The 23335-nt window shown below is 38.9% G+C and overlaps 3 protein-coding genes, 2 long non-coding RNA genes and 1 pseudogene across 11 annotated transcripts; 4 read left to right on the top strand and 2 right to left on the bottom strand.

Moving 5' to 3' along the window:
* Positions 1–1241: 1241 nt before the first annotated feature.
* LOC133737691 (cysteine-rich repeat secretory protein 55-like) lies at positions 1242–1866 on the top strand (the record flags this gene model as incomplete). Its single annotated transcript, XM_062165198.1, has 1 exon — positions 1242–1866. A coding segment is annotated over one exon (552 nt), but the record flags the coding sequence as incomplete, so codon positions are not given.
* Positions 1867–8075: 6209 nt separating this feature from the next.
* Positions 8076–9078, top strand: LOC133739974 (cysteine-rich repeat secretory protein 55-like). The gene has a single exon (XM_062167803.1). It carries the CDS (start codon positions 8120–8122, stop codon positions 8909–8911), a length of 792 nt encoding a protein of 263 aa, XP_062023787.1. The 5' UTR covers positions 8076–8119; the 3' UTR covers positions 8912–9078.
* Positions 9079–9469: 391 nt separating this feature from the next.
* On the top strand, positions 9470–10259 carry LOC133737690 (cysteine-rich repeat secretory protein 55-like; annotated as a pseudogene).
* Positions 10260–10459: 200 nt separating this feature from the next.
* LOC133738944 (asparagine--tRNA ligase, cytoplasmic 2) lies at positions 10460–13696 on the bottom strand. The gene is made up of 8 exons (XM_062166634.1): positions 13133–13696; positions 12807–13043; positions 12011–12601; positions 11617–11802; positions 11456–11520; positions 11231–11360; positions 11050–11108; positions 10460–10874 (listed from the first exon to the last, which is right to left on the bottom strand). The coding sequence occupies exons 1-8, from the start codon at positions 13562–13564 to the stop codon at positions 10691–10693; spliced, it is 1884 nt and encodes a 627-aa protein (XP_062022618.1). The 5' UTR covers positions 13565–13696; the 3' UTR covers positions 10460–10690.
* Positions 13697–15726: 2030 nt separating this feature from the next.
* LOC133739044 (uncharacterized) lies at positions 15727–19272 on the bottom strand. 6 transcript variants are annotated; one of them, XR_009860423.1, is made up of 9 exons: positions 18861–19272; positions 18038–18149; positions 17807–17872; positions 17574–17687; positions 17238–17316; positions 17064–17125; positions 16831–16944; positions 16094–16186; positions 15727–16003 (listed from the first exon to the last, which is right to left on the bottom strand). It is a non-coding gene; the product is annotated as an uncharacterized LOC133739044 (long non-coding RNA). The 6 variants fall into 6 exon arrangements; XR_009860421.1 differs by having other exon boundaries at positions 18038–18125; XR_009860424.1 differs by having other exon boundaries at positions 17238–17295; positions 18038–18125.
* A 294-nt stretch (positions 19273–19566) lies between these two features.
* Positions 19567–20672, top strand: LOC133739548 (uncharacterized). 2 transcript variants are annotated; one of them, XR_009860680.1, is made up of 3 exons: positions 19603–19858; positions 19950–20030; positions 20282–20672. It is a non-coding gene; the product is annotated as an uncharacterized LOC133739548 (long non-coding RNA). The 2 variants fall into 2 exon arrangements; XR_009860679.1 differs by having other exon boundaries at positions 19567–20030.
* The last annotated feature ends 2663 nt before the right edge of the window (positions 20673–23335 follow it).

Below are 23335 nucleotides of genomic sequence, written 5' to 3'. Positions count from 1 at the left end.
TTTTTTAACAAATTCAATTCCCACATAGAAAATTGGGACACAAGTCCCATGCATATTGGAGACTTGGTTGATCATCTGCAGCCTTTGCATTGAATTTTTTCTTATATAGACTAGCTCAATTCTATTAACAATAGTCATTCAAAAGATAAAATTTCAGAACATAAGAATCTAGAACATATTTCTTCATAAATTTTTAACAAATTCAATTCCGACATAGGAATTAGAGATTGGTCAAATTAAGTAATAATCCAATCGGAATTTTCCAATGACAATATGAGAATCCAAATCTGAGTCCATAATGATGATGTGATTGGAAAATGACATGCTCTGATTTTATGTTAAACAGCGATAAGTGTGGCTCGTGCCCAATCATTGTACCGATATTACACCAACTTAATCACCCAGTATGTGTTGGATTTTAACTCAGAAAGCTTCGGTACAATTGGCTGTGAGTCACCCACTTATAAATTATATTATCTTTTATCACTTTTCTAATGTGAGATCTTTCATCTCTAACCGGTTCTTTCAATCCATCAATTAGTTCAACCATATATGAAAAGAAGCTAATTTTTTGGCAGACTCTATTGCTCATCTTGGTCAGTACTCTATACACATTGCTAGCTGGCCAAGAAGACTATCGACCACAGCTGCTCATGCTTTTTACTTGCATCTTACTGGCATAGGTTGGACGTAATAGAGGAGCTACTCTGTAGCCTTGTATTTTCTTTCTCATCCAAAAAAAAAAAAAATAATGATTTTGCAAAAGCTTAAGTTGACGTTCTATTTGTCTCTATACCTTTCTAGCAACAGTAGTCAATAAAAAGCCAAGCAGCAGAGTCAGAAGAATCAAAAGCATATGGCGTGGGATGTCAATAATTAATGAAGGATGCATGCCCAAAAAGTTGACAATATATTTTTACAGCTTCATTGATTTTCCTAATATGCAGAGCTGCAAATCTATGCTTGAGTTTAATAATTCAGATAAGAGACTTGGTTATAATTTCCCCAGAAAGCCAAGATAATGATTCAGATACTGTATTTCTTATTTGCTTCTATTTATTTTGGATTACTTGACATCGTTAACTTTAGGATTAAATTATGTTTAGTCCCTGTACTATGACCCCTTTTTCGTTTCAGTCCCTGACATTCTCAATTAATCTGAAAAGTCCCTAACGTCAAAATTTCCGTCTGATTGGTCCCTCCTGCGTCAAATTAGGAGTTGGCCTTAGGTGAAATGTCCAATATACCCCTCTGTGGGAAGCAAAGACTGCTCAAGTTGTATTCAAGACGCTGCAAAAGAAATTCGGCAACGTTGTCCAGACCAAGCAGCTGCAACGATTTGGTATGACTTTTGCTTCTTGAAGTACAGCAACAAGAGTTTCATTGGAGAAGTTGATGCGTCTTATGGTATAATCTTCTATAATACTCAGAATGTGACTGACCCTGAGAAGTTTGTCAAAGAACTAGGAGCTCTGGTGGATAATATTAAAGCACAAGCTATGGAGCCAAAGAATCTAGGATTTGGGAAAGGTGAGACCAAGTTGTCACCATTGACGACACTCTATGCCTTTGGGCAATGCACAAGGGACTTGGCTAAGCTAGATTGTTCTCAGTGCTTGGCCAATGCAGTGGGATACTACGAAACCATTTGTGGCAATCGAAGGGGATGTCGAGTTCTGTATGGTAGTTGCTATGTCAGATATGAGCTCTATCCAATTTTCTACCCTGTTGGTTCCAACAGTAGTATGAATGTTGTGGCTGATGAAACTAAAATGACTCTAGTTAATCCATAGAATATGTAATCAGTATGCTGGTTGTTCAAAATAAGCTACTCCATTACGGTGTATTTTAATAAGTATTCACATGTATCTTTTTCTCCTTTGTGGTAATAAGTATGAAATTCCATTATGTGATCCTCACTACATATATATATATATATATATATATATATATATATATATATATATATATATATATATATATATATATATATCCTATCCAGAGCGATGCCTCGCTCTGAAATTTTAGAGCGAGGTTAGGGTTTAGGGTCACTTTTCAGTCGCATTTCCACATCTCGACCGTTCAGTTTTTAGCTACTAATGTATAGATCATCTCTGCAAAATTTCAACCAAATTGATGGTCGTTAAGGCATTGATAACTGCCTTAAAGCTAGTACGGTTTAGGTTGGACAGATTCAGTTCGTCCACTGATTTAAGTGAGTTAGATACCTTAAAGATCATCAATTTGGCTGAAATTTTGCATAGATGATCTATACATTAGTACCTAAAAACTGAACGGTCGAGATGTGGATATGAGACCAAAAAATGACCCTAAACCCTAACCTCGCTCTGAAATTTCAAAGCGAGGCCTGGTTTGGATAAAATCTGTATATATATATATATATATATATATACAGGCCCGTTCCAAAGCGGACGTCCGCACTTCGCTAAAGTGCGGACGGCGACGCAGCGGAGGCGTTCCAGGCGGCGACGGCGGCGCGCGGCTTGCAGGAGGGAGACCGGAGGCATCTCAGACTGTTCTGGGCAGCATTCGAGGTCGGAGGAGGTCGGGGTTGCAGGTTATGGGCAGCAACCCGACCTGCAACTGCAGGTTTTCTGGGCAGCGCTGCAACGACGTCGCCGGCGAGTACTCCACCGACTGCAGACCTCTCCGCCTGACCCCTGGCGTCCTTCCGGCAACCCCCGCCGCTCCGTCGCGCCCCGAGCCGAGCTGCAGCGTCGCCTTCCGCACTTTAGCGAAAGTGCGAACGTCCTCTTTGGAACGGCTCCGTATATATATATATATATATATTTAGGGCCCTTCCACTAAGGGATCCATTTTTTGGTCTTTTATAGGGATAGAGCATTAGACAAACTCTTCGATCACATTTCGGTATCTCAACCGTTCAGTTTTTAGGTCCTAATGTGTAGATCATTTCTGCAAATTTTCATCCAAATCGGTGATCGTTAAGGTATCAAACTAGAATAAATCAATGAACGAACCAAATCTGTCAAACTTGAACCATTCATACTTACAATTTAAGTAGCCGTTTTGAATGCCTTAACGATAATCAATTTGGCTGAAAATTTGCAGAAGTGATCTACACATTAGGACCTAAAAACTGAACGGTTAAGATGTTAAAACATGATCGAAAAGTTGGTCTAATGCCCTATCCCTAGAAAAGACTATATATATATATATATATATATATATATATATATATATTACACACACAACTTTTTTCTGTTAAGGATGTCCTTAGATATTAATATCTACGGATTTCTTTGATAGACCCACTTTTTTATCGCATATTCATATTTCGACCGTTCAGTTCTTAGGTCTTAATGTATAGATCACTTCTGCAAATTTTCAGTAAAATTGATGATCGTTAAGGTATCGAACTAGATTAAATCAATGAACGAACCGAGTCTGTCCAACCTGAACCGTTCGTGTTCATAATTGTAAATCACAATTTTGAATGCCTTAATGATTATCAATTTGGCTGAAAATTTGCAGAGATGATCTACTCATATATACCAAAAAACTGAACGGTCGAGATGTAGATATGCAATCGAAAAGTGGGTATCTCACGTGAAAGTTTTTTTGCCCCCAATAGACATCTATTGCCCCTTAATAGACGTCTATTGCCCCCCAATAGACGACTATCAGCCATGTATTGCCCCCCAATAGGACTTTCAGTTGCCAGAATGAGAACTAATCTCTCTAAATTTAGACAAATAAAACTTTGATTACAGAAAAAAAAACAAGGAAATTAAATCAATTCAAAACGTCTATTGCCCTCCAATAGAGAGGTAATAGACGTCTATTAGGGGGCAATAGACATTCAAAACTTCTTTTTTCTTTCCTTTTGTCCCGTTACTTAAAAAAAAAAAAAAAAAGCTAGAAATTGATTTGGGCACCCCAATCAATAGTCGGACCAAAACCACCGGATCGAATCACCTCCGAAGCTCGATGTCGATTTCTTCCGACTTGAAGCTCGACGTCGCCGGTCGACACGTTTTCCTGGTACGGCGAGTCACCTGACCTCGATACGAAGCTCGAGGAAGCTCGACAGAGAGAGAGAGAGAGACGCCGGAGTCGTGTGGAGCGAGGGAGAGAGACGCCAGAGTCGTCTGGAGCGAGGGAGAGAGACGCCAGAGTCGTCTGGGTAGAGAGAGAGAGACACCGGAGTCGTCTGGGGAGAGAGAGAGAGAGAGAGAGAGAGGAAAGAGAGTGGCAATGCTGTAATTTATTAATTAGGCTTAGGGAAAAATGGTCATTTAACGTTAAACTGTGTAGGTGGGAACAAAAATCTGTTGCTAGGGTAAGTGGGCTAATCTTTTCTTATTTTGGTGCTTTGGGTCAAGGACCCTAAATTATAATCTTTAGTAGGCAAAAAATAATTTGATTTTTTAATAAATTCAATTCCTACATAGGAAATTAGGACACAAGTCTTATATTGGAAACTTGGTCGATCATCTGCCTTAATCGCAAGAGAGGGTGAATATGTTCATTCACTCAATAGAGAGGTAATAGACGTCTATTAGGGGTATGAGTAAGGCTTACGATCGTATGGAATGGAAATTCTTGGAAGCTGTATTGCGGCGGTTTGGGTTTGCCGAGTCTTGGGTACATATTATCATGCAGTGTGTCACCACAGTGCGGTATGCTTTTTTGATTAATGGTCGGCCTCGAGGGTATTTATCTCCTTCAAGAGGGCTCCGACAGGGGGATCCTCTCTCCCCATATTTATTTCTTTTGTGTGCGGAGGTTTTCTCTGCTTTGCTTGAACGCAAGGTGGAGCGTCAGGAGTTATTAGGTATCAGTATTTGTCCTGAGGCTCCTGTCATTCATCACCTTCTCTTTGCAGATGATAGCCTTCTATTTGGGAGGGCTACTGTGGAGGAATGTATCCATATCAAATCAGTCCTCACAGATTATGAAGTAGCTTCTGGTCAGCAAGTGAATTTCTCTAAAAGTAGCATTGTTTTCAGCAAGAAGGTGAATGCCTCTTTACAGGGACACCTAGCCATTTCTTTGGGTGTGCAGATTGAAGCTAAGCATGACAAGTACCTGGGGTTGCCCACTTATCTGGGGCGAAATCGCTCTGAACCTTTTGCTTATATTAAGGAGCGTCTGAGTAAGAAGTTAGAAGGCTGGCAAGGAAAACTCTTGAGTAGTGCTGGTAAGGATCTTCTCATCCGTGTGGTGGCTCAGGCTCTCCCATCCTATGCTATGAGTTGTTTCCTGCTACCACGTAACCTTTGTGACTCCCTACATCAGATGTGTGCAAGGTTTTGGTGGGGGAGGAAGGGAGACAACCGTAAAATTCATTGGCTCTCATGGGAGAAATTGTGTAAATCTAAAATGGAGGGGGGTATGGGATTCCGTGATTTGTATGCCCACAACTTGGCATTGCTTGCTAAGCAAGGTTGGAGATTACTTAGAGAGCCTGATTCGTTGCTTGGGCGGTTATTCAAGGCTAGGTATTTTCCGGCTACCACCTTTCTGTCAGCACCAGTGGCTAGATTTCCTTCTGCATGTTGGAGAGGGATTTTTGAGGCTAGAAAGTTGTTACTACGTGGAGTTCGTTGGCAAGTGGGTGATGGTTTGTCTATTTGAATTTGGGAGGATCCCTGGATTCCTCGACCTTTTACATTTAGACCTTTTGTGAGGAGGGGTGAGGGACCAGTTTGGGTGGCTGCCCTTCTTCTTCCAGGAGGTTTTTGGAATCACAATATTGTTACGGAGATGTTTGATCCTGAGGATGCCTCTCTCATCCTCTCTATTCCTTTGAGCCATAGACTAGTTCCGGATCGAATGGTTTGGCATTTTGACTCTAAGGGACATTTCTCTACAAGAAGCGCTTACAAGCTTGCAGTTGAATCTGCTTTGCATGGTGGCGGGATGGCAGCGAGTTCTGTGGCCCATCCTAGCATTTGGAAGAAAGTCTGGGATGCAACGGTGCCTAGTAAAATTAAGGTGCATGTGTGGCGTGTTTGTGCTAATATTTTACCCACTGTTGACAAACTTCGGTCTAAGCATGTTTTTCTGGATCAAGGCTGTTGTTTCTGTAATGATGGAAATGAGTCAGTGGAGCATATAAGTAGGGATTGTAGCTTTGTGGGTGATCTTATTGGTTGCTTCCCTGGGTTGGCGTCAGTTTTGTTAGGGGGTGCTAGGTATGGCTCTATGATGGACTGGTTTGCTCGATGCCTGGGTATGCTTTCAGGTGATAATTTTGCTTTACTTCTCATGGTGATATGGAGTGTTTGGAAAGAACGTAACCAGCGGGTCTGGTCAGGTCAGTTTCTTTCACTGGTACAAATTGTTAATCAAGTGAAAATTGGGTTTCTAGCTTTCAAGGCTACTAGGCCTGAGAAGGTTGCGAGAGTGAGGTTGGTTACACACTGGTCTTCTCCTCAGGAAGGGTGGTTAAAGGCTAATGTTGATGGGGCTTTCAGTGTAGCTACGGGGACTGGAGGCATGGGTGTTGTAGTGCGCAATTGGAGAGGTGACGTAGTGGGTGGAGTGTGCTGCAAGATTAATTTTGTGCATTCTGCTCTTATAGTTGAAGCACAGGCTGCTAGAGCAGCGTGCGTGTTGGCAGTGGAGCACAACTTTTCTCCTGTGATGTTTGAGACCGATTGCTTGCAGTTGGTCAATGCTGTTGCGGCAGGGGAGGGTGAGGACAGCTCCGAAATAGGAAGGCTAGTGGATGACATTGTGGTGGGACTTAACTCTTTGCCAGGCTCTACTTTTTCTCATGTTGGTCGTGAGGGCAACGTTGCAGCCCATCAGCTTGCTCAAGCTGCTTTACATTTGAACTTTCCATTTGTTTGGAGTGGAGTTGTACCACCTATCTTGAGCACTTATGTTGCTCAACATTGTACTTACTAGTTTCATTCTAATAAAGTGACTGTCGTATTCCCCTCAAAAAATGTTCATTCACCCAATGGGTGAACTTAAGAATTGTTCCCTTGTATTTTCTTTCTCATCCGGCAAAAAAAAAAAAAAAAAAAAAAACTAATAATTTTGCAAAGCTTAAGTAGACAGTTCTATTTGTATCTATACCTTTAGTAGTCAATAAAAAGCCAGCGGCAGAGTCAGAAGACTCATAAAGCAATTGGCGTGGGCCGTGGGATGTCAATAACTAATGAAGGATGCATGCCCAAAAAGTTGACCATATATCTTTACATCTTTATTGATTTTTCTAATAATGCAGAGCTGCAAATCTATGCTTGAGTTTAATGATTCCGATAAGAGACTTTGTTATGATTGCCCCAGAAAACCACGATAATGATTCAGATACTGTATTTCTTCTATTTATTTCGGATTACTCGACATCGTTAACTTTATCAAGTCTTGTGTAATTAAGATTTACAGTTTCCTTACAGTACAAGGAATATATTAGTACATAAGTTCCCTCTAGGATCTTTCACAAATTCCACAAATCAGTTTTATCAAGCTCCTACTCAGCAACACTTTCTATTAATGTACCTTAAGGGGGACCGGATCAGTGAATTACCTGATTGTATTTTATAAACTCTGATTATCTGAAATGGAATGACTAATGATTTTATGATTTTGCAAAATAGACTGTTCTCTATGTCGGTTTCTGGAAACAGGAGTCAAATAAAAAGCCAAGGACGAGAGTCAACAGCCTCATAAAGCAATTGTGATGTCAATAATGAAGGGATGCATGCCCAAAAAGTTGACCATCTTAACATATTCCCCAGACTTGTCGATTGCAGAGTATCAAATATCTGCTCGAGTTTAAGAAGTAAGATAAAAAAAACTTGGTTATGATTGCCCCAGAAAGCAAGAAAACCGCATTAAGTGACTTAAGCTCTCATTTATTTGCAGTAGTGGGTATTGACTGTGACAAATATATTGGAAGTTAGGAACCAACCATTTCATCTCATTCTAGAAGACAGCAGGAAGTCAACAATATCTGCTAATATAGAATGGTCACTTCCCCTCATTCACCACTTGCATTTCCACTTAGACTAATTCACCACTTGCATTTCCACTTAGACTAACTCACTAAAGAAACCCAATAAAAGGAAGCCTCATTCCACAACTCATGCATGTGAGTTGAGCTAGTAGCTAGCCTGGAATGAAGATTATGAGGCAGTTTAGTATTCTTATCCTACTGGTTCTAGGCATTTGCAGCATAGAAGCTGCAGATCCTATGGCAGATTTCTGCAACAAAGACACTAATATAAGTAAAAGTAGTCAAATCTCAGCAAATATTGATGCTTTACTGGCCGAATTGGTTTCTGAAACTCCCTCAACTGGCTATTTTGCTACCTCCCATGGCAAAGGCCAAGCTCAAGTCTATGGCTTGGCTCAATGCAGAGGTGATGTTGTGGGAAGCAAAGACTGCTCAAGTTGTATTCAAGACTCTGCAAAAGAAATCCGCCAGCGTTGTCCAGACCAAGCAGCTGCAACGATTTGGTATGACTTTTGCTTCTTGAGGTACAGCAACAAGAGTTTCATTGGAGAAGTTGATACGTCTTATGGTATAATCTTCTATAATGTTCAGAATGTGACTGACCCTGAGAAGTTTGTCAAAGAACTAGGAGCTCTGGTGGATAATATTAAAGCACAAGCTGTGGTGCCAAAGAATCTAGGATTTGGGAAAGGCGAGACCAAGCTGTCACCATTGACGACACTCTATGCCTTTGGGCAATGCACAAGGGACTTGGCTAAGCTAGATTGTTCTCAGTGCTTGGCCATTGCAGTGGGAAACTACGAAACCATTTGTGGCAATCGAAGGGGATGTCGAGTTCTTTATGGTAGTTGCTATGTCAGATATGAGCTCTATCCAATTTTCTACCCTGTTGGTTCCAACAGTAGTATGAATGTTGTGGCTGATGAAACTAAAATGATTCTAGTCAATCCATAGAATTGGTATTCAGAGTGTGCTATTTAAAATAATCTACTCCATTACGGTGTATTTTAATAAGCAAGCACATGTATCTTTTTCTCCATTGTGGTAATAAGTACGAAATTCCATTCTGTGATCCTGACTATATATATAAATTTTATGCATATACATGTATTCACATGATTCTCTAAAGTGTGTATTCAATGTATTCTACAATTTAGTACCCTTTTTCATTTACATGGGGAGTGTTGATGAACTTCTCGATCTGGATTGAATATTTTTCCAGGAAGTTGATTAGTAGTTGGCTTTCCCATAACTTCTGGGAAATGGGATAGCATCTCTTACAACAGTAAGGTTAGTGGCAAAGAAACCATGAGATCAAACTCAAGACTGAACCAGAGTGCTTAATAGTTCCATGTCTACGAAGATCCAAGTACCAATCATACTTGGCAAAATCCCACCAAGTCCTCAATCCTGAAAATAAGAAACAGCTAGCAATATGAGGTTCAAGTTTCTCTGTCAGAAAATTAAGAATAAACTTTAGGCATGTCATCAGTGAGAAACAGATCAAATGCCATGGGGTCTACTAGTGTAAGTGAGAATACCTTGGTACTTGCTATATGTATGTGTCCCTCATTTTGGCTACCAGAAATTAACTTTTCGATCTGCAAAGGCAATGTCTTTGAGCACTGGCATGGAACTAGTTTGAAATAAATTCTGAGCTTATAAGACGAGGAAGCTTTATTAAAATGCAAATTTTGATGGATTTACGATACACAGATCATAAGTAAAATATTGATGCTGTAATAGAAATTGGTTTCCAAAACTGCCTCAACTGGCTTTTCTGCGACCTCCTATGGACAAGACCAAGCACAAGTCTATGGCCTGGCTAAATGCAGAGATGATGTTGTGGAAAGCAAAGACTGCTCAAGTTGATCCGCCAGTGCTGTCTGAACCAGGCAGATGCAACAATTTGGCATGACTTTTGCTTCTTGAGGCACAACAACAAGAGTTTCATTGGAGAGGTTGAGACATCATATGGTATCTCCTATAATGTGGAGAATGTGACTGACCCTGAGAATTGTTACATAGAGCTAGGAGCTCGGGTGGATAATATTAAAGCACATCTTTGCAGTAGGATTTGGGAAAGGTAAGACCAACTGTCACCATTGGCGATACTCGATGCCTTTGTACACTGCGCAAGGGACTTATCTAAGCTGGGCTGTTCTCAGCGCTAGCTTGGCCATTGCAGTTGGAAATCATGAAACCATTTGTGGCAATTGAAACGGATGTCAGAGTTCTATATAGTAGCTGTTATGTAAGATTTGAGCTCTATCCAATGATTTTACCCTGTTGGTGCCATTAGTACTATGAAACTGTAATGAATCAGTTAATCCATAGATGCTGTATTCATAGTATGCTGGTTGTTCGAAATAATCTACATTCCGGCGATCTTAATAAGGAAGAGGGGTGTATGGGTGTGTTCTATAGTTCTATATTTTAATAAAAGCTTTGATAAGTATGCACATCTATCTTTTTCTCCATTCTGGTACATTTTAATATGGTCGGCTATTCCATTTTTCCACCCTGCTAAGTTTTAATATTCAAAGAAAGAATGCAGAAATTGTACAAGACTGTTATTCAGAATAAAAATTTCTTTATTCATTTACATGTATTCATATGATTCTCCGATGTGTTTAGTCAATGTATGTTACAATTTGGTAACCTTTTGGTCATTTACATGGGGAGGATTGATGAACTGCTTGATCTGGATTGAAGATTTTGCTAGGAAGTTGACTAGTAGTTTGCTTTGCCATAACTTCTGGGAAAGGGGATAGCATCTCTTACATCAGTAAGGCCAGTGGCAAAGAGAACCATAAGATCAAACTCAAGACTGAAGCCAGAGTGCTTAACAGTTCCATGCCTGCGAAGATCCAAGTACCATTCATACTGCTCTCTTGGCAACCCCAAATCCTTGATCCTGAAAAGAAAAAAAAGAAACAGAAAATATGAGGTTCAAGATTCTATGTTCCCCAGAAAGTGAGAACAAACTTTGGGCAATAAGACCGAAATGTCATCAGTGAAAACAGACCAAAATAAAGACATGTTAAACATAATTAGCCACCGTAAGGGTGTACTAGTGCAAGTGAGAATACCTTGTACTTAGTATATGGGTGCGCTCCTCATTTTGGCTACCAGAAATTAACTTTCCGATCTGCAAAGGAAGTATCTTTGAGCATTAGAAGTAGTTCGAAATAAAGCTTATAAGGTGGGGGTAAAATGCTAATATTGATGGATTTACAATTTCATGGTTTCTTTCAAAGAACTTGAGCTTACCTTTGGTACAACCATATCAAATGCTGCAACTGTTTTTCCATCATCATTCAGCCGTACATAGAATGGCTTAGCTTCTTTTGGATAATTGTATACAATTACAGGCCTCTTGTAGATCTCATCAGACAAATGACTGTGATGCATGAAAAAAGAGTTATCAGCCACAATAGCTAGAGCTTGGAGTCTGTAGAAATATTGGCTCATATATCGCTATACTTATGTACATACCTTAAATCTTCTTCTGTTAATGCAGCACCCCACTGTAACTTTGTTTCAACTTTCTTATCCGTAACCTGGCAAATGAGATGAATAAAAATTTCTTAATTAATATTGCTGCAGATGAAAGTAAGTATTCGAATCACACTCAAGGACCATGTTCTACAATCAACCTTGTTTAAAACATTTAATGCTTCAGCATAGGAAATTCTTTCAAATGAACTTGAAATCACTGATTGAAGACGATCAATCCTGTTCTTGTCTATTCTTTCAGTAACAAATTTCATATCTTCCGGACAATTTTCCAACACCCATTTGCAGAGGAACTTGAAAAAGTCATCTGCACAATTCATTACGTCCTGGAAGCTCAAGAGAAGATTGTTAGAATTGATTTAATATCCTTACTTGATCACATCAGGAATAGGAATTATAACAATAGGAAATGATAGTTGCCTTGAAGAAAGTGGTTTAAAATCTGTATGAAGCCGAATTGAACATGGGATATTATGTGATGCGACCAACAGGAAAACCAAACTTTCAACCAGGAAAAAAATTATTAGCTTATACCTCTAGTTGTGAAAAAGCCATTTCAATTTCAAACATCAACATTTCCGGGACATGTTTCGGGGACTCTCCTTTATCTGCTCGAAATCTGGGACCGAAGGAGTAAACATTTCCAAGGGAACATGCATAGCTCTCCAGATGCAGGCGTCCAGAAACGGTTAGAAAAGTTTGGGAGGAGGAGGAGGAACCTTCGGAAGACTTAACATTGTCAAGCTTTTGAGAAGTTTTCAGTTTTGATTTTTCTCTTGCTTCCAATTGTGATGCCAATTCGTTTGTCTTCCTTAAATCCTGTACTGCAGCGGCCAGAGCTTCCTTATTGCTATCAGTCCTCTTGAGTTCCTCTACTAAGGTACTCTTCTCTTTTGCAGCAGCCTTAATAGCTTCAAGGCTAACACCTTCAATTTCAGCAATGGCTTTAGGTTCCTCCGTTTGACCTGCCTTGTCAAAAAGACCAGTGACCTTGTACTTTTCACTGAACCCGTTGCAGTCTGTTGTAGTTAAAATGGGTACTTGCACAGAAATAAAACCATGGTTGTGACAAAATGTATGAGCCCCAAAAGTCAGGGCACTTCTGATTCGCATAACAGATCCCACCTAAATAAAGCAGACATCTCAATAGTGTTAGACAACATCTAGGCCCTTGAAAGCTTATGTTGCTAGGTAAAAACCAATGATGAATATATATATATATCAAGCTAACAATCAAATGTAAATGGGAATCTGAATCAATTAAGTTAACAACAGAACAGTTCAAAAATCAAAGAAAGACAACCAAATAACAATCAAAGAAATAAATTACCGTGGTTGTCCGAGCGCGAATGTGGAAACACTCCCTTAACTTCTCAATTGGCACTCTCTTCTTGGACAAGGGATACTTGCTGTAATCAACTGTTCCAATATGAAGCACTTTCTCCACTCTCAGCTCAACAACATGTTTGCCTTGCATTAAAGATTGCTGCAGCACACCTTCCACCGTGATGCAAGTCCCGGTATGCAACAGCTGGCACGGCGGGACTATAGACGATTCAACAATTACCTGGTGGGCATGCCAATACAGTCAAAAATGTGCTTTGCTATTATAAAGTTGCAGAATAACTCAAACTAAGATGATATATATTTTTATACCTGAAGAATTGCAGGACAAGAACCATCACTGACTTTCAAGAATGCCGTGGAGGGCGGCGCCGGCTTAAGCACCGCATCGAGCCTTTCTCGAAGAGTGTTGCTGGAGGAGCTGCTTCCACCCAAGACCTTCACAATGGTTCTCAGAAATGGTATCCGAGATTGAAGTATTTCGACACAGCTGACGTCTGATTTTCGCTCGGGTTCTCGAGCCGTCTCATGATCGGCTGCCGGTGGCTGCGGCGGAGGAGGAGTTTGTTTCATGACCTCCTTGGAGGACTTGACCCACCCTCCGATGAGAACTCTCTGACCAATCAGCTCCAGGCCGCCATCACTGAGTTCCAAGATGGTTTTCAAGAGGACCCGATTGGAGTACTTGAAAGGGGTCAATTGGGTAGTAGCAGGAGTAGAGGCCATGGCTTTTCCGGAGTCCATTAGAGGTAAGCTTGGAAGATTTAGAGAGGTGAGGGATGAGATTAATGTTGAGAATGTGAAGATGGGAGAAGGCCATGGGTGGTGATTAATAGAAGAGACTGGATGCTTTGCTTGGGAAGGAGATGGGTGTGATCAGAATGGAGAGGTTGGGAGGAAGGAAAGGTTGGCGATGAGATGGAAGAGGTGTGGGAGGCAAGGTTTGGTATTCTTCAAGGTTGGGCATTCGCGGGAAATCTCAGCCGCGATATAACCGACTTTAACCGTTTTTGTTTTTGTTTTTTTCCAAATTTTTGGTCACGTATGGGAAGGTAACCTAAGTTGAAAGGAACATTGTAAATCAGTTTTGGTATTAGCTCAAAGACTATATCAAGGTTCAAGATTGGATTCCACTCGCCAAATCTCATTCTTCGGGTTAGCCAGTAATAAATGCCGACTTAATTTGTCAGAATGTCATTCATTTCTTCTGGTGTCGATTGATTGAGAGAATCCTTATATTCAGTCACCATAGAACTGAAGCTTTGGTTCCCGTTGTCTCTTCAATTTGCAGAAGTAAATTCCATCCGGGAGGGTGTGGCTGTTTAGTTAGAGGTAGTCTTGATGGGTTATATGGTCTTACTTGTAATTTTTCCTTCTAAATAATAATTTTACATTTTTCATCAAGAAAAAAAAAATTAGTGGTTACTGTAACGGAAACATAGTTAAGATTAAGATAGGTCAAAAGTTCAATTTTCTCAATGTAAAAAAAGTAAGAATTAGCCTTACCAATGTAAATGTTCACTACTAGAATTCTGTTCATTTACATCAGTCCAAAACCGATGTAAAACTAAATTCTGACCGATCTCTTAGTGGCTGATGTAAAAGATGCAGACATCAGTATAAGCGCGTTTTTAACCGATGTCCCAGACAATGACCAACATCGATTTTAAACCACAAATCGATTTATAATCGTTATAATCATCATAATCTTATATGTTAACTATATTTAATTTTTCATATTTTCACATTTTATGCTTAATAAAGTATATCTCGAACAATACTTAAGTGAACATTTAAATCGATTACAATTTCAGAAATGATGTCTAATACTCTCGTAGACATCAGTCTTGAAAATTTTTTGTTTGTTCGTGTCCATTTTTACGTGCATCTTGCTGCCTTATTCTCCTGAGAACAATGTATGTGCCTTTAGGCAACATCGGTTAATCTATTAAGAATGATGTTTTATGTTACTAGGAACATCGCTTTTCGTTGGTTGAAACGATGTCTAGTAGTTTTGTAGACATCATTTCTATTTTTCAAAACCGATGTCCTGTATTTCATGGTAAATCGGTTTACTTTATAACAACTGATTTTTACATTGACAGTAGATAACGGTTTAGTGTTTAGATATCGATGTGCATTGGTTTTGTGTACATCGATTTTGGGGTGACATTTCGATATGTTGATAATTATGAGTAGACCTGTAAATGGACCGGATTTGGATTGGATCGACCTAAATCCAAATCCGTTTACTTAAAAAAAAATTCGATCCAAACCCGCTCCGTTAACCCGGCGGATCATTGATAGCTCGATCCAAATCCGTATCCGCCAGATTAACGGATACCCGATCCGCTAATCCAACCCGTTTATAATTTCAAATATTTTAAAATTTTAAATAGTAATATTAAATTTATATCATGATACCTCATAAGATATTAATAACATATTAAAACAACATGAAAAGTATCACCAAAAGTAGAATTACATTATCAAAATTCTTAATACTTCTTGGAATCTTGGGTGATGGACTGTCCCTTAGATTTCTGCAAAAAATTTGTACTAGAAATTCTTCATATTTTATATTTTATATTTTTAAATAATAATAATATATTAATAAAAAATAATATTTTATTATTACAAAAACGGGCCGGATCATTAACGGATCGGATCGACCTAAATCCGTATTTGATCCGTTAAATAAACGGGTTAACGGATTCGGATCATTAACGGATCAACGGATCAAAATTTTCGATCCAAACCCGTCCAATAGCCACGGATCTGGAGCGGGTCCGGATCAAAATCCGGTCCATTTACAGGTCTAATTATGAGACATCGATTTTTATTTTTATTCTGATTTCTAATCTCTGAATTGACTGGATACTATATATAAAATGCAATAACCATAGTTGACAAAAGTGATTTGAGTATTGAGTATTTTATCCAAAATCATCATCCTTGACAGTTCACAAAATAGGCAAAATAAACCCCAATTAACCTACTACAAGGCTAGGCTAGCAATTACTATTGCATTTTTGTTCATAATTGCTGCATTCACTTCATCTACAAAAAGGTTAAACAAAAGCTAGCTAGCCTTACTAAAATCAAGATAGTCAGAATCTACAGCAAAATCTGTAAGTAGTCAAGTCGTTGTTGGGTATATCCTTTCCGAGTCTTTACCGCCCACTGCAAATATATATAACAATGTAAGTCATAATTAATGAAACGCACTAATATTTAAACCAAATCACTTTAAACACTACGAAATGGGCTTACCACATTATGCAACTCCTTGGGTACCCAAGTTAGTGTACGGCTTCCCTCTTTTGCATATGTACTTAAACCTTCGATGTGTAAATGTCCTCCTTGCTAACAAAACCATACAGAGAAAACAAAAAGAGTAAATGTCTGAGCCTAACTGTCTCTTCCATTATAGATATCAAATGTTTGCTAGAGATCTCCAGAAAATGAGCAAGCACCAAAACTTTGAACTTATGTCTTATTAACACCACAGTTATGATCAACTCAAGCTATTATTTGAACCTTAAGTTCATAGGTGTGATTGTCTACATGGATTATCTAATCAAAATCACGACATTTTCAATGTGAATTCTTTTCAAACAATTAATTCAGTCAATGTCTGCTACATCTTTGATATGCTAAGTTCTCAGCTCAACTAAACCAACAAACTGGATACTATACTCAGCTCAACTAACCTTCAAAAGTACCACCATCATAATGAACTGAGCTTTCAAAATGTCCAATTACAAAGTAAAAGCAAGCCAAAAAAGTAAAATTCAAAGTAATGAACTGAGCTTTCCAGAACCAAACCAAAGCTTTAGCAAATTTTAAAGTTCTCAGCTCATAACGAACTGAGCTTTCAAAGTAATAGCCCTTCCCAAAACTAGTCAGTTCTATCTTCGGATTTTCTAAGCAAGCCAAACAAAGTAAAAGCATTCATTTTCAATTCTACTTAAGAAATTTACAAGTAAACAACCAAAATAGCAACATACATGAAAATATTAATTGGAGCTCTTATTATGTTGTAGATCTTATCTGCCTTATTCTGTTTCGCTTCTTCACTTTTGCTGTTTTCGTCCAAAGTTGTGATGATGTTTGAACCATCTCTGCACAACACAATAATTTACATTGAGTTTTGACATAAAATACATCATGTGATTTATTGTTTGCAGTGCACCACATGCCGATAGAATGCATTATTGTAATTCCTTAACTCTATTTGTACCTGACTCATTACGCATTGCAGTGTCAAATACAATAACAGAATAATACATTGTTTGAACCAATCTGCAGAGAATTATAAAACAATAAATATAACATTGGCTGCTAAGATCTATATCAAGGAAAAAAAAAATTGCATATGGCCAAGAAACAAAAGAGAAGGGCACACAAGTCTCACTTTAGCATCTCTGTAAAGCTCATGGCCTCATCAATCCCTGGAATAGCATTTGCTAGCTCTGGAATAGCATTTGCTAGCTCTAAATTTAAATAAGATATTAATGAGTTAATGATCAAACAGGTAGGCCTGAGTTGGACTATAACAAATGTTCCATAAAACTAATCTAAAACACATTAACAAGATAAAACAACTGTGATGATCACATTCCAAAACAAGAAAATAACCCTGATTCTCAATCTCCATGACGGTTTCTTCCAATGTATGCTCAATTTTCCTAATAGAATAGAAAAGCAAGCTACAACATTTTACACCAAAGACGTAAGAGGAGGGCAAAACCTGAATATAACTGCAAGTACAAAAGCGAAAGCTGGAATAAGGTTGAGCATAGCCGTGCCAAGAGTAGGAGAGCTGTAATTAATCCCAGCATACCCAATCAACTGAGCTATACACCTGTAAAACCACATTTCAAATCAAACCCGCCAAACACAATTCACCACCAACCCCAAAGCTGCAATCTTTGATTGAATGTCCAACATGGGATTTCATCACAAACGAAAATATCAACTGACCCAAGTAGACCAAGCAAGAAGAACCAACAGAGAATAGATAAAGTGATCGGAGGCCGGTCTGTTGATCTGCCAAGAGCACAAAAACAAAGAAAGAAATCAACTTTGTGACACTTGCTGCCATCAATTCTCTATTTAAACTGCTTCAATGTTTCTGGGTTTCTAACAGATATAGCCCCGAATACCATCAACTTTTCTCCAAAAAAGATACATCTGTTGAACCAGAAACCATACCTGACATCTTAATCGAGTGCATAGAGAAGAGTAGTTGAATATTTTGACCCGAAAATTTCAGTCACAGAAGGCAAATCCACAGCAATGTCTAGAATATGCATGTCAACATGTACTATCAGAAATGTAAGCAACTGAGTTGGGATTCACATTTAGACATAGTTCCATCTTCATTACACAGAATAGAAGTGAAGTGAAGTAACAGACTTTATTACTTAGTAGGACAGAAAAATAAAATATAACCAAACGTGGATAGATCTAAAGCAGCTAAAGTTTTCCCTAAATAATCCGAAACACAGACCCCGATTCCTCACCACTAATCCCTAGATTCATTCTCGTCATTCCCAAATCACCACCTTCCACAGACTCCACTCTCCCTGTTCCCCAACCAAAAACTCTGTTTCGGATTTTCTAAGCAAGCAAAAGGTTCATTTTCATTTTCAGTCCTACTTAAGAAATTTACAAGTAAACAATCAAAATAGCAACATACATGAAAAAAATTAAAAACGAAAAAACAATCCAACCTTTTTCCAGTACCAAACCAAAGCTTTAGCAAATTTTATTCTTTTCTTAGAAATTAGAACTGACAACTCAAAGCCCAAGCTTCATTCACCAGATGTAGATCCATCGGAAAAAAGAATCTGAATGCATACCATTTCAGCTACTAAAATCTCCAAGTACGATCCACAAATAAGAAACTTAGCTACCTATCCCTCTAATACAGTTTCTCTACAACCGAATGATTCCAAACAAATCCGAAATCGGAAATCAAAAAATCTTGTTCACGATAGTGCTTAAAAGAAAAGCGAAGGATCACGAAGCTTACCCTTTCTACCGGCGAGCTTACGCTTTTCCCTGCAGAAGATCCTATAAACCTTGTCCTTCAACGAGCTCGGCGAAACGCTTTGGAGGGCGAACTGTGAAGAGTTGAAAAGGGTTTTGGCGGAAGCAAAATCAACTCGAATCCCTCAAGCAGAAGAAATCGAATTTGGGTTTGGCCAGGGGAGGGCAGCAGCGGGAGTTGATGAGGACGTCGTCTCCATCGTAGTTGGAGGCGCGTAAGATGACGGACTGGACGGAGTCGATGCGGAAGAAGCCGAGGACGTAGATGAAGGAAGCAATGAGGAGCTCTAGAATGGTGGCGAGTTCGAGTGAGCTTAGGGTCCAGAATGGAGGTCGAGTTTGGGGTGAGTTCAGACTAAAGGAGTCTCGCTAGGGGAAAATTTCAGTTTTGGGGTCGGGCGCAAATTTTTTTCTAAGTGTGAAAGTTTTTGAGCTTCATTTCACTTAAAAGACTCGACGCTTTTTGCAAAAATAGCTTTCCGCAAATTTTCGAACAAAACTTTTAACACCGGTCATTTTAAGAACCGATGTTAATGATATACATTTAAATCGGTATTTTAGTAAAACGATGTTAGATTACTTTTTTACATCGTTGGCAAGTCTGACCGGAGGGTCTTCAATACACGGCCGTGGATGTACACGGCCCATGTGCTGCACACGTGATGCCAAAATTAATGGACGGCGTTAGTGGATAGGAGTTGGTGAACAAGAAAAATGCGGAAGACCAAAAACTGAGAAAGGCAGTAAATCAAACAAAGTTTAACCATAACCAAATGCTCATCCATACACCTTCGAATTCGATCTCCAAGAACAACAGTCATTCGCCTTCGACCCTCTCTCCCACTCCAGAATCCTCAAGCGCTCTCCACTTCTCGGGCATCAACCTTCTTCTCGGCTCTCTCTCCTCCCCAACTCCGATTCGTGGAAGCTCGGTCCTCCTCTCCCTCTCGCTAACCCCGACAACCCCAATATCATATAAAGGTTCCAAGTCGATCATCGGCGTTAGTTTTGTATTGAAACCGTACAATTCAATCTCACAATTTAATTGAAATTGGGGGTTTCGAATTTGCAGTTGACTGCGGACGACTCCGACATAGTAGTGAAGCCGATTGAAGGATTCGTCGTGTTGGTGACGGTCAGTTGGTTGGTGAAGGTAACCATCAATGATGCAAAAGTGTTTATATATTGGTTAAATGAAAGCCATCTTCAAATTTTTCATCTTCATTTCGATTCCCTATGATCTTATTTAGTTTCACATTATCAAGGCTTTTGACTTTTTTTCAATTGCAATTGAACAATTAGGGATTTGATTACAGAAACTGCTCTTCTTTACATGTTAAAATAGCTCTTTAGTTTTGCTGAGGCTCTTCAGTTCATTACTTACCTTATCAATTCTTTATGCAGATGTAGCATGTCTCTTAATGTATTATCATTTTGGAATTTAGTTACAGACCAGTGTATAGCAAATCTACAAATGACCACATCAAAGATCAGGCAGTAGCCCCAGGTGCTTTGTCTTGAAAGCCAACAAAGATCCAGCCGACAACTTTTAGTCCTCTCCGATTGCAGTCGTTCTTTCCTTATTAATGGCATATTCTACTTAAGAAACATCTGGGTTTTACATGCTGGTCTTCTGGATAATCAAAAAAATTTCACAATTGTAATATATTTGGAATCAAGATCAGTTTTTTCTTCATTAATGTCATTTTACCATTTGCAATCATTGAATGTAAAATTGTAAATTAGTTTTCCCTCGTTGAATTGTAGCAGCAGATTGGTTCATTGCTTTTGTTTATCAGTCGTGTTTCCACTGAGCAAGAGCTCTCACTGAAGTATCTCTATATGATCTCAGTACTATCCAAGCTTGAGGAAGACTGAGCTTTGTGCAATTGGAACCTAGATTGCCTTCCCATACACATTTGCATTGTTAGCTTCTGTTCGATTACTGTAATTAGAGATACTTAATTCAAGGCCAGCATCTATGAGGTTGGTTTTCAACCTTGAAAATTAGAAATTTGCATGGCGCATAATGTATAACATGGAAAAGAAACCTCTTAAACAACCATCTACTTTTTATATTTGGCAAGTTAACTTTCACTAGGAGGGGAAAGAAAAAAATCAACATACAAGAAAGCTCTGCTATACTTACACCTCAGAAGAGGTCAGAGACGAGAAAAATTCAGTGAGGACGAGCTTGCTAGTCCAAGTGAAAAGCAGAACTAATGAACAAGGGAAGCTAGTGATTTCAGGTTTGAGATGACGATAAGGACGTGTAAAACATTGCAGATAGATTATTACATAAGTGACTCTGTATCTCTTGGAAAATTGATCTTGTTTGCCTCGGAGAATCCTAGAGCCTTGCAGGGGACCGAGAGGAACACAAAAAGGCTGGAGAACCCATCAGTTTATAGCTTGGCAAGTATGTAGACACAAGTGGCCATCTGGAATCTAGTTTCTATTAGAAGAGCAAAGGTACAAGAAAGATATCATATTTTAACTAACACCTAGAATTTTACAAACAACTGTCCACTTGATCCAGAGTTCAAAATCATTGATCTGACAACATCATATCGTTCGTATTCATAAGAGAGCATTACTACAATTGGCAGCAAAAGCATAACATGTCCACCTGTATGCATTTCTCAAGTAACTCAATTTCTGGAACATATTAGGAATGTACCTTGGGAGGGGCAAGAGATCTGAGACATCATTCCTCGAAGTGACTGAAACTAGGAGTGCCTTCTATCTCCGAAACTTACTGAGCCCACCATGACAACATCCCATTACATTTGAAATCCCTGCAATTTCAGCCAATAAGGATTTTCAGATTGTAGAGAGATTTATGAATTCCACAGCTAGGGGAAGAAGAGAGATTTGAGAGGCAGAGACGCCTTGGTTTTGCTGTAGTAATTGAAATCAAAACCAAATTTGAGCAAACGCAATAGATGGGATCAATGGAATCTCCCAAATTAGGTTCCCCAAGCGTGTAACTGCAAATTTGACAGAAAGAAGCCCCCAATTCTATGTAAGACTACTCTCCGTTTTCCAGAATGCAGATTTCTCACAATCCTTAAGCCTACCACACAGAATTAGCATACAGAGGAATGACTGAGAGGATGAGAAATACCACCAAAACCGATGACGTATATGCGATAATCTTTTGTGCAATCAAAGAGATGACAGAGACGAGGAAGTGGAACTGTGGAACTAACTGGGTTATTCGGGATAGAATGATATGTAAGATCAAATATGGACATAACACATATCATCATAAAGTAATTGATGATTAGCTTAATATCAATCCTAGTTTAACATGGATACAAACAGTGAATCAATACTAGTGACTTAATGAAGTAGTGTATCAATTCATTAAGGATAGTAATCCATTGCTTAGTCGACAAGAAAGGCTATAAGTTGTGATACATTAGGAATATAATAGTGAAACCTAAACCGACAAGGAATGCTTTAATGGGAAGCTTCTTGAGGTTTAAGTCTCATATATATACAGATGAATTGGTCCCTGATTACTACCACGACTATTGCATAAGTTCTGTCCATTGAGAAGCAAGTTGGTAAGTAACAGAAGACCATATTCAGTGATCGTGTTTAGCAGCTGCATAAGATGGAATCCATGACAGTGATTGCTGAAGGTAAGCCTTAATCCTATTATGATTGTTGTGCATATGTTGTGAGCATGTAACTATGGTTTTACAATTGGTATCAGAGCATAGGCTCACAAATATGAAAAATCGTTTTAGGGTTTTGCAAAACAAACATAATTTTTTTTTAAGGGTTTTTTGCTTTACGGGTCAAGTAATTGATCAGGTTACTGACCAAGTCACTGGTCATGTAACTGGTCAGGTACCTGACCAAGTAAGTAACTGACCAGGTAACTGACCAAGTAACTGGTCAGGTACCTGATCAAGGTAAGTTACTTAAGTCGACTGCTGCATCTGGTTAATTATAAAATTCACGCTTCCGCTATGATTTTTTAGCAGCAAATTGGGGAAAAAGCAAAAACAGGTTTTTCTGTGAAAATTGTTTTCGATTCATAGCATGATAATTAAAGTTTTGATTGTGCCCAAGAACCCTAGTAGCATTCCCGGCGTGCGTTAGGCTAGAGTAGATGGTGACCGGATGAAATTTACAATTTCTTGATTGTTCTGTGGTTTCTTGGAATCGAACCAATTTTGGTTATGCTTGAATATGCATGTTGAATTGATTGATGATGTGGTATTGTATCTGTGATTGTGTGAACTTGTATGAAGAACAAAAATCTCCCAGATTTTGTTTACACGTTATTAAAATTGACAGATACAAGAGCTTAACTTTCTTACAAGGATGAATCTGGATAGAATGTAAAGTAAAAGAGCTCATATGTTTTGTGGTTTTCTGTTGGCACAAGTGATTATGATGCACAAAGCATCCTTCATTGATGTTGGCAGAAAACATTGATCA

Source organism: Rosa rugosa, chromosome 3 (genome assembly GCF_958449725.1).
Source record: "Rosa rugosa chromosome 3, drRosRugo1.1, whole genome shotgun sequence".
NCBI lineage: Eukaryota > Viridiplantae > Streptophyta > Magnoliopsida > Rosales > Rosaceae > Rosa > Rosa rugosa.
Note: the sequence above shows the minus strand (reverse complement) of the source record. Positions and strands in the feature narration are given on the sequence as shown.

Bases quoted from the DNA above. Each gene is read 5' to 3' on its own strand.
- LOC133738944 (XM_062166634.1), bottom strand. From the start codon at position 13,564: ATGGACTCCGGAAAAGCCATGGCCTCTACTCCTGCTACTACCCAATTG. The intron at 12,602-12,806 runs GTAATTTATTTC...TGCTTTATTTAG, and splicing joins TTCGCGCTCGGACAACCACG to GTGGGATCTGTTATGCGAAT. The intron at 11,521-11,616 runs GTTGATTGTAGA...CTCATTTGCCAG, and splicing joins CATTAAATGTTTTAAACAAG to GTTACGGATAAGAAAGTTGA.
- LOC133739974 (XM_062167803.1), top strand. From the start codon at position 8,120: ATGAAGATTATGAGGCAGTTTAGTATTCTTATCCTACTGGTTCTAGGC.